General features: G+C 41.3%; 3 protein-coding genes across 3 annotated transcripts; all 3 read left to right on the forward strand.

Moving 5' to 3' along the window:
- The first annotated feature begins 1062 nt into the window (after positions 1-1062).
- Positions 1063-1707, forward strand: LOC135077292 (A-kinase anchor protein 14). The gene is made up of 2 exons (XM_063971827.1): positions 1063-1098; positions 1435-1707. Exons 1-2 carry the CDS (start codon positions 1063-1065, stop codon positions 1705-1707), a joined length of 309 nt encoding a protein of 102 aa, XP_063827897.1.
- Positions 1708-3535: 1828 nt separating this feature from the next.
- Positions 3536-4339, forward strand: LOC135077511 (cuticle protein 16.5-like). The gene has a single exon (XM_063972066.1). It carries the CDS (start codon positions 3692-3694, stop codon positions 4262-4264), a length of 573 nt encoding a protein of 190 aa, XP_063828136.1. The 5' UTR covers positions 3536-3691; the 3' UTR covers positions 4265-4339.
- A 4778-nt stretch (positions 4340-9117) lies between these two features.
- LOC135077512 (cuticle protein 16.5-like) lies at positions 9118-9819 on the forward strand. Its single transcript, XM_063972067.1, has one exon. The coding sequence runs from the start codon at positions 9173-9175 to the stop codon at positions 9743-9745; it is 573 nt and encodes a 190-aa protein (XP_063828137.1). The 5' UTR covers positions 9118-9172; the 3' UTR covers positions 9746-9819.

The raw sequence follows: 9819 nt of genomic DNA on the forward strand, positions 1-9819 counted from the left end.
TTCTCTACTTTCCTTTACTAATTACTATACATCCTCTACTAAATTGTCTAGAAGAGATCGCTTCCTAACGATAAGACTGCCAGAATGGTACTGTTTTGCATTTGTATTTTCTTAATTTATCAGTTTTATGTTCTGTGAAAATTAGTAGTGTCTGAGACATTGTAAGCAATGTCGCATATACTCAAATCAAATCAATTGTTCGAAAGAAAACTCCGACCTAAAATTTATCATTATTTCCCACTCTGTTTATGTTTTGGAAAAATTAAGAGCTACCTTAGCGTACCTCTTTCACCTCCAGTTCATTGCCACCGGCGTTATAACTCATTTCAAATTCCTTCATTGCCCTGAATCGTTTATAAATTTCTAACTAGAACCTAGACGCAAAAAATATTGCGACCTAATTTAGGAATTTGGGATTCCTTTACCTGAAACAATTTCGGGTTCGTCGACCGACCCATCCAGTTCTTATCCATTAGCTTTATTACATCGCTTTTATAATAACGGTTGGCACATTGTTAAGCGTAGCCAGATGTTTCGCCGGGCACGGAAGGGTTAAATCCTAAGGGAACACTTAAAATTACGCACCCTCTTAGTTTTGATTTAACTTAGGTACTTGTTCCTGACATTTAGACGATTCAGCAAAAATGTTAGACAGTTTAGAATTTGTTTCGTTAATTTGAACAATACTCGTAATACGCATTATATCGACTATTATTACGAGTCTTTAAAACTTCATAAGCATATTATTACCCGAATTGTGTAACAAAATAACATACACTATTATACTGTTACATTTTATACTGCTGAATGGTCACATTAATTGATCTTCAACTATCCTGTGCCTCAACTCTGTAGCTCGCATCGTTCTTGTTTGTGTCTAGCTCTCTATCAGATAAATAATAATCCGCATAGAAGTTGGATTTTTTTGCCATTTTGTTTCGTGCCTTCGGTGCCCGATTTAACACCTTGTTTGAGTTGAATTTGTTGCGGCGCTTCTTCTCAGAACTTGCCAAATGTTGGTCTCGAAGCACTGGGCTAAGGGCTATATTTCACAGGGACACTATGGCGGCGCAACCAGTCGCCGGCTACCAACAAAATGTATGCAGCTCTATAGATAGTTACTCACCTGGTGTCCGTTTGGTTGCGCAAAGCTGCATACATTTTGTTGGTAGCCGGCGACTGGTTGCGCCGCCATGATGTGCCGGTGAAATATAGCCCTAAAAGTTTATGAAAATGTAAAAGTTCCATATGAGCAAAACTTTAAGGTTTTTTATTAGACTTTTATTTTTATTCTTTTATTATTTTAATATTTGGCTATTTGTAAGCACTATTTAATAGTCCAAGCAAATAAAGGACTTGACTTTGACTTTGACCTTCTTAATTTTTCTTTTGTTTATTTTATGTCTTCCTAATTTTTCTTTTGTTTATTTCCAGATCATCCTTTTCGCCATCTTGGCTTGCGCCGCCGCTGCGCCTGCACCTTCGCACGTGCTAGCTTACTCCGCCCCTGCTGTGGTGTCGTCTGTAGTCCAGCCTGCTGTGTCGAGCTACTCTGCATACTCCAGCTCTGTAGTCCACGGCTCCCCTGTAGTGCCTGTAGTCCACTCAGCGCCTGTAGTCCACTCAGCTCCTGTAGTTCACTCAGTACCTCTTGTCCACTCAGTACCGGTCGCCTACTCCGCCCCTGTACACACAGTATTAGTCTAAGATAGCATTTATGTATAAGTTAATAACGATAGAAATTCTTTACCTTTATGTAGTTTCCAAGTTTTCGAGTAAATTCTGTAACAAACTGACAATGTGATCCTTAATTTTTGGTTTTTGAAATGGTTTGTGCTTTATAGTTTTTAAATTCTCCAAATTTTAATATATTTCTCTAAATCGGCAAATGTATATGTGATATTATAAGGATAATAATAAAGGACCGGGCCACTTTTGACCCGTGAGCTCCAAAGCGTACAATAATAATATTAATTTTAAAAAAGCAAGAATATTTTATTTGACATTATAATTCTCCTTCTCCCCAAAGCTATGAATTCACGAAATAAGTAAAACTAACATCGACATTCAAGACTCCATAAGGTCTCACAGTGCGCGTGGACGCACAGGATGACACACGAACCAATCACAGAGCTCTATTCAACGCTGTGCGTTCGATTTGCTGCTTCGGGTTAGTAGTAGTTTCGCACGATTTTCCTTCGCATGTGCGAAACGTCCCCTTTCAATAATAATTTTAGTAGGCGTTTCGCCCGGATTTATCAAAAGTATTAAAAACGGGTGCGAATCGACCCCTTTGAGAACTAGTAATTTCATTCGTGCGAAGGAAAATCTTGCGAAACTACTACTAACCCGCTGCTTCACTTAAACAAGCATCGTTTATGAATACGGGCGTTAAAGTGGTATATAGGAGATTCATGTTTGTAAGGTAAACTTATCTCTTGTTATGTGGGGAGAGAATGTAGAAATGTATGCTTTTGGCAAGTTCCTTTGATTGCGGAGTGCACAATCAAAACTTTCAGAGAGAGAGAGCCATGCGGGTGATATGCTATTAGGCCCGATTCGACCAAACTTTTATCCGAGAATAACTCCTGGTATAACTGGCACATTGAGTTTCAGTATGGGAAATACTCGTATTATTATTCTAAGATTAATATTCATTTACTCTTGTTTGGTTGAATCTACCTTAAGTAGTTGATTATAATAAAGTTATGGATAAGTTAAAAAGCTCAACCTACTCGTAGATAACAAATAGGCATATGAGTTTCAGTTATTGATTAATTTTCATCAGTTCTAGTGATTCAGAGCTTCCTATTCGTATACCAGTTATATTTATAAATGATCTATAAAAAGCAAATAGTAGGAAAATGACAATAGCAAATATACCAAACGTGATAGGAAATACTACAAACATTTTATCTTTAATTTTCTTGATGCCAGAAACATTTTTCTCAAATGTTATGTTTAGGCGGTCGTTGACTCTTAAAGGTTAACGACTCTATCCTTTACATTCGAAATAGTTCCAGTATACTATTATAATGTTTAGTTATTGTTCCCTTTGAATGTAGGGTAAACACACCACGAGAAACACTTGTCAATTATTGCATCATTCTCATAACCAATGTCGAATACATAAATCTAATAATAGAATAGAAAGCTTAATTATTATTTTATTATGCAATAAAGGCTTGAATTTCATGTCAGATTTTTTGGAATCCTAAATTAATTAAATAAGCATGTGTGCGTATGGGCTTGCACGTATCGTATCCTACATACTACGTAATCGTGAGTTCGATGCTTGGAAAAAGGATGAACATAATTATTGAAGTATTTATATTAATTGGCTATTTAGTTATTGCATAACATAAAGTGAATGGCCCTTTATCAAAATGTTCAAGGTAAACACGGAAATAGTGTCGATTCCCGAGAAAATGCATTCTGATATCAAGCTCGAAGAGTTTAGAGTCCAAGATAGATTAGAAGTGGTTTACGCTGACCGAAACTCAGAGCCCGCCACGCGCCCTTACCTAGGTGCTTTTCTTTACGCGAACGACCTATAGCCAACGCCCTGAATTGCATATTTTACCAACGTCACAAAGGTATCTAGGAATACGCCTACTAATCGGACCGGTATAAAAGCTGAAGCCAAAGGGGTAAATGCATCAGTTACACTTCGTAAACAACACAGACCACAATGTTCAAGCTGGTGGTGTTGTCCTCTGTCCTGGCCATGGCGGCCGCCGCGCCCAGCGCCCTGGGTCTGGGCTGGGGCCTGGGAGGACTCGGCTGGGGCGGTCCCCTGGCCGGGCTCGGCGCCCCGCTGATCGGCCACGCGGCTCCCGTTGCGGTCGCGGGCCCCGCAGTGGCCCTCGGCGCGCCCCTGCACGGCGCCGCCTACAACTACCGCGGCCCCGTCTCGCTCGCCCCCGGCCAGCCCGCCAGCATCCTGGCCGCCGACGGCAGGCCCCTGGACACCCTGAGCGTGAACCTGGACCGCGCCGCGCACCTCACCGCGAGGGCCGTTGACGCCACGTTGGGCCACGGCGCGCACATCCTGGGCAAGCGCTCGGCGCCGCTGCTGGCCCCCGCCGCGGCCTGGTCGCACACCGCCCGCATCGACATCCCCGCCGCCCGCCTGGTGGCCCCCGCCGGCCTCGGCTTGCACGGCGCCGTCGCGCCCTGGGGCGTGGGCCCCGTGGGCCCCGCCGTGGGTCTCGGCCATGCCGGCGTCCTCGGACACGCTGGTGTCTGGGGTCTCCATGGCTGAATTGTAAATATGAAACCTAGCCTATTGTATAATGTATCTATCTACCTATAGTTTATAAAGAGAGTTACCACGACACTTATATGTTTTAATTCTACCCTGAATGCAATACCCTATTCTATTTAAAACTCGTAGAATTATTCTTACTGTATGATAATTCTACATAGCATGGTGATCCATGTTGTTACATCTGTCCTATCGAACCATGGTCCACCAGGCCTAGAGAGTCCAAAACCATATCCGTGAATACTTAATACGTCAGAATATGCAACAACATAATGATAAGAAGACACGATAGTTAGCTGCTTAGACACAAGTAAGAATGAGAATGAAGAGAGCCAGAATACAATATAAGTATTCGTAAAAATTTTCGTCTTGCGTCACAACACAATCAGTTTCATATCAAAATCACTGATTGCATCCAACGGTAACGATGGAAATCCTTGGGGGAGGCCTTTGTCCAGCAGTGGACGTCATTTGGCTGAAACATGTGTACAGGGGCGGCGGCAATTGCTTACCATCAGGTGATCCGACTGCTCGTCTGCCACCTATCATATCACATAAAAAAACAACAGAACGACGGGAGAACAACAGAACATCATCATTATTTCAGCCAATGGCACTCACTTCTTCTTCTTCGGCGCCTTCCACACTCCCTCCTACTCTGTCATAAGGAACGCCAATCCCTTTTTTCGTCTTTCCACTATCAGCTATCATCTGAGGTCGTCGATCCATCGAGTAGATAAAACGAGTACACAAAAAGCAATTATTATCAAGACTATTTGTGTCTGCGTGTATCATCTAAATATTGAAAACCACAGATCTTGTCTATAAATAAATTGCTAGGAAAAATAAGCACCTAGATGTTATTGTACTCGTAGAATAGTTAGATACTACATATTACAAAGTTGGTCTTGTCGTAAGTATGGATGACAGGAAATTCAGCTAAACACTGTCGCATCGCATGTAAGTTGTAAATGTTACAAATAAAAGTAAAATTCTAATAAGCTGTACATCGCAAAGTATTTAATAATTACTATGCTGCTGGATGCTGCGCTGCTTTTCATATTAACAATAACCAACGTAGTCGCCCCAAACAAACTTGGCGGCGCACTGTAGCAAACGAGGCGAAGAAAATTAGCATGCCTTAGAGCGAGATTCAACGCGAAGCTCAAGACCGAACGCGATGGAGGACTGTTGTAGACGCCCTCTGCCCCATCTAGGAGACATAGGACATTAAGGTTGAGTTGCACCACCTAAGTTTGACCGTAACTATAACGATAACCGGTATTTTTTGTATGGAGTTTGTCAAAGTTAAAGTAAGATGGTGCAAGTGGTGCAACCCAGCCTAATTCAAGTTAGTCAAACTGGTGAACAATATGAGAGAGAAAAGTACACGTCGTGTACTTAATATCATTAAAACACATTAACATTCATGAATTTGACTTATTCTGGACTCAGTTAGTTTTAAAAAGTACTTTTAAGTGTCTCAACATTACCTACCTACACTTATTGCCTACCTAAGGCAGTCATTAATTTGGTTTGAAATTAGTTTGAGGTGTGAAGCATTATAGTTACATACTTAAATGCAAAAATACTCCTAGAAAAGAACGATAAACTACGATTAATTAGATAAAATCCGAAACAAAAATAAATTTATTTATAAGTTATATTAAGATCCCTACTGATAGATAATTTTCTTACCTATTTTTAAATATGTACGAGTACCTATGTACTTAATCTATAAAAAATGTTTATAAATAAATAAATGTTTTACATAATAGGCTTTGATTTGAGTTAGAGTTTTCAAGAGATAATTAAGTAGGTAAATACTGACGATGTAATTTTATCTGTTTAGATAATATAATCTTTCTTTAAAAGCCAAAACAAAGCAGGGAAGCGCTGAACGCAGGCTGCTACCAATCGATCAACATGGAAAGCATTGGTGGAGGCCTATGTTCAGCAGTGGACGTCCTATGGCTGAAATGATGATGATGATGATGCTGCAAAAACTACATTTTACCCCTGGCTTCTCTCTCGTAAAATGCCATCTGTTACGGAAATACATTTGTTTGCCATTTATAAGTTGAGGCCCCGTTTTACCCATTTAGGGGTTGAATTTAAAAAAAATATATTATTGCTCACCTAAGTTCTTTAAAAGTATGTTGCTTCCTCCCATTGATTAAAGCCAGACAGAAAAGTGTTTATTAAAGCCAGACAAAAAAGAAAAGACTCAGAAAAGTGTTATCGGCCATTATAACAGTGGTAATAAAAAGCCCTTATGTCAATTTAAAGTTAATAAATCAGACCTTTGATTGGTTAAATTTCAATGTTCAGACGTAGTAGGTAATCTACGAGTATGCTAGAATAGAGTCGAGTTATACATAATTTTTGTAATATGGCCCTTAAGATCTCATGAAAGCTGACCGCAAAGACGCTCAAAATGTAATAACTGGGACTTACCTACTTACTAGCGGCCGCCTGCTACTTCGTACGCGTGGATCCCATTTAACCCCTTTAGGGGTGGAGTTTCGTAAAATCCTTTCTTAGCGGATGCCTATGTCGCAGTCAGATTGTATAATCCGTCGTTTTACATTACAGCTAGGCATTTTGCATTACAGCTCTGTTTTGTAATACGGCGGCTTAACGTTTAGCCGGATTGAATACAGCTGAATGAAAATCCGCCGGAATGTATTCGGCGCTAAACGTTCTTCAATACGGCTAGCCGTAATGTAAAACAGCGTGTCATTACCCGCCGCTTTGACAGTTTTTAGTTCCTATTTTCAATACCGTGGCGCTGCCGGACAAAGTGGCTATGTATTCTGGTGTTCGGCGGAATCCTACACAATATTATTAATGTAAAAATATGAAATCATGGCCTTGGCCGGTGAAGATAATTTTATCTTAAAGAAAAATAACCCAGAAAAATTGACTAAGACTTTATTGTTTTGAGTTACCTGTCCCCTGTGATCATTTTTAATGTCTAAAAAAGACTAAAGCCAAATATCTAATTAATTCTTAAAATGTTTAGAAAAGTTTAATTGTTATGAGTTACTTTTTTTTAGATGGCTATCCCTTGTGATTTATAAATAAGTAAAAAAAAATACTGAAGCCAAATATATTATTAGGTATACAGTAACGAAGATAATAATTCTTAAAATCTGTCTTATTAAAATTTATTTTCATTAAAGATTGTTTTATTTTGTAAGTATGGTCACCCTACAATCTAAGTAGTAGTACGATGCGGCTAAACGTGGGCCGCCGTATTGAAGAACGTATCGCAATGACAATCCGCCTAAACGTTGAACCGCCGTATTACAAAACAGAGCTGTAATGTAAAATGCCTAGTGGTAATGTAAAACGGCGGATTATACAATCCGACTGCGACACCTACATAACATCTACCAGCATGCCAAATTCAGCCTGATCCGTCCAGTGGTTTGGGTTGTGCGCAGCGTTGCCAGTTTTTTTTTTCGCCAAGTCGGGACTTTGGTACTTTTTGAGTGAAAATAGCGGGATTCTTCCGTCAGAAGCGGGACATAGTAAAAAAACGTATATATGTTACGGTCAAAGTGATAAATGTGAAAATTATGAATAATCGCCGGTTATTATGAATAATTACCGCATGATTTGGTAAATGTGATTAATATGAGGTCATTTATGTGTGTATAAAACTAAATAGGCGGCTTAGGGGTGGCCCAAGGGCCACCCCCGCCGCACCTTAACCTATTTTTCACTTTAAATCAAAACATTATGTTACAGGCATCATGGAAAAGTAATATTATGCAAGAAACATTCTAAACTCATTATGCCAAATTATATTAATATATGATATCAAAACGTTCAAAAGTTTGGCTGTACACGAGCACGTAGGTACACAAGATGTTGTTCTCTTTTATGAAATTTGTTAGTACTAAGGTTGAATTATTAAATATTCACTGTTAAATGTGATTAATTTATCACTTTTACCGCGACTGTCGGTAATTATTCATAATAACCGGTTATTATTAATAATTTTCAAATTATAATCAAAGGTTTTCAAATATTTATCTTTTAATCTGATTTAAAATTACGTTTACGTGACAATAGATAGCAAAAGTAGCCATATAAAATGTATTTTAACAAAAAAATAATATTTTAAATCAGATTTACTCTATCGTTAAATTCGTCTTTAGAATAAAAAAAGAAAAAAATTAAAAAAGTGTTATTTTTTAGAATAATATGGCGTTTCAAACAATAGTCTGGTGAAGTGAGTGTCTCTCTCCGAAAAGCGGGACCGAGACTGTCCCGCGCGGGACATTTAAATTTGATTTAAAAATCGGGACGTCCCGCCAAAATCGGGACGTCTGGCAACGCTGGTTGTGCGTTGATAGATCACTATGTCAGTCAGTCAGTCGGTCACCTCTGAGTTATAATATTTAGATTATTATTATTATTACTCGTATGCTCGTTATTACATTTTGAAATCAATTAATGGTTCATTGTAAACACCGAAAAAGTTCAGATCACTGACAAAATGTTGTTTGGGGATTAAATTCTAAGGCAGGGTGATTTCAAGATGGTGCAATCTTACTTTAACTTTAACAAACGTCAAAAATCTGTCAAACTCCATACAAGCACCTGTTATCGTTATAGTTTTAGTTAAAGTTAGGTGGTACAACTCAGCCTAAGACTACATTCTAAGATAGGTAAGAGTTGTTTATGCTGGCTGACCGAAGTTCAGGGCCCGCCATGCGACTTTACCTAGTAGCTTTTCTTTACGCTAACGACCTCTAGCCAACGCCCTGAATTGCATATTTACCTACGTCACAAAGGTATCTAGGAATCGGACGCTACTAATCGGACCGGTATAAAAGCTGAAGCCAAAGGGGTAAATGCATCAGTTACATTTCGTAAACAACACAGACCACAATGTTTAAGCTGGTGGTGTTGTCCTCTGTCCTGGCCATGGCGGCCGCCGCGCCCAGCGCCCTGGGTCTGGGCTGGGGCCTGGGAGGACTCGGCTGGGGCGGTCCCCTGGCCGGCCTCGGCGCCCCGCTAATCGGCCACGCGGCCCCCGTGGCGGTCGCGGGCCCCGCAGTGGCCCTCGGCGCGCCCCTGCACGGCGCCGCCTACAACTACCGCGGCCCCGTCTCGCTCGCTCCCGGCCAGCCCGCCAGCATCCTGGCTGCCGACGGCAGGCCCCTGGACACCCTGAGCGTGAACCTGGACCGCGCCGCGCACCTCACCGCGAGGGCCGTTGACGCCACGTTGGGCCACGGCGCGCACATCCTGGGCAAGCGCTCGGCGCCGCTGCTGGCCCCCGCCGCGGCCTGGTCGCACACCGCCCGCATCGACATCCCCGCCGCCCGCCTGGTGGCCCCCGCCGGCCTCGGCTTGCACGGCGCCGTCGCGCCCTGGGGCGTGGGCCCCGTGGGCCCCGCCGTGGGTCTCGGCCATGCCGGCGTCCTCGGACACGCTGGTGTCTGGGGCCTCCATGGCTAAATTGTAAATATGAAACTAGACTATTTTATAATGTACCAATCTGCCTATAGAGTATAAAGAGAGTTACCACAATA

Source organism: Ostrinia nubilalis, chromosome 13 (genome assembly GCF_963855985.1).
Source record: "Ostrinia nubilalis chromosome 13, ilOstNubi1.1, whole genome shotgun sequence".
Classification (NCBI taxonomy): Eukaryota; Metazoa; Arthropoda; class Insecta; order Lepidoptera; family Crambidae; genus Ostrinia; species Ostrinia nubilalis.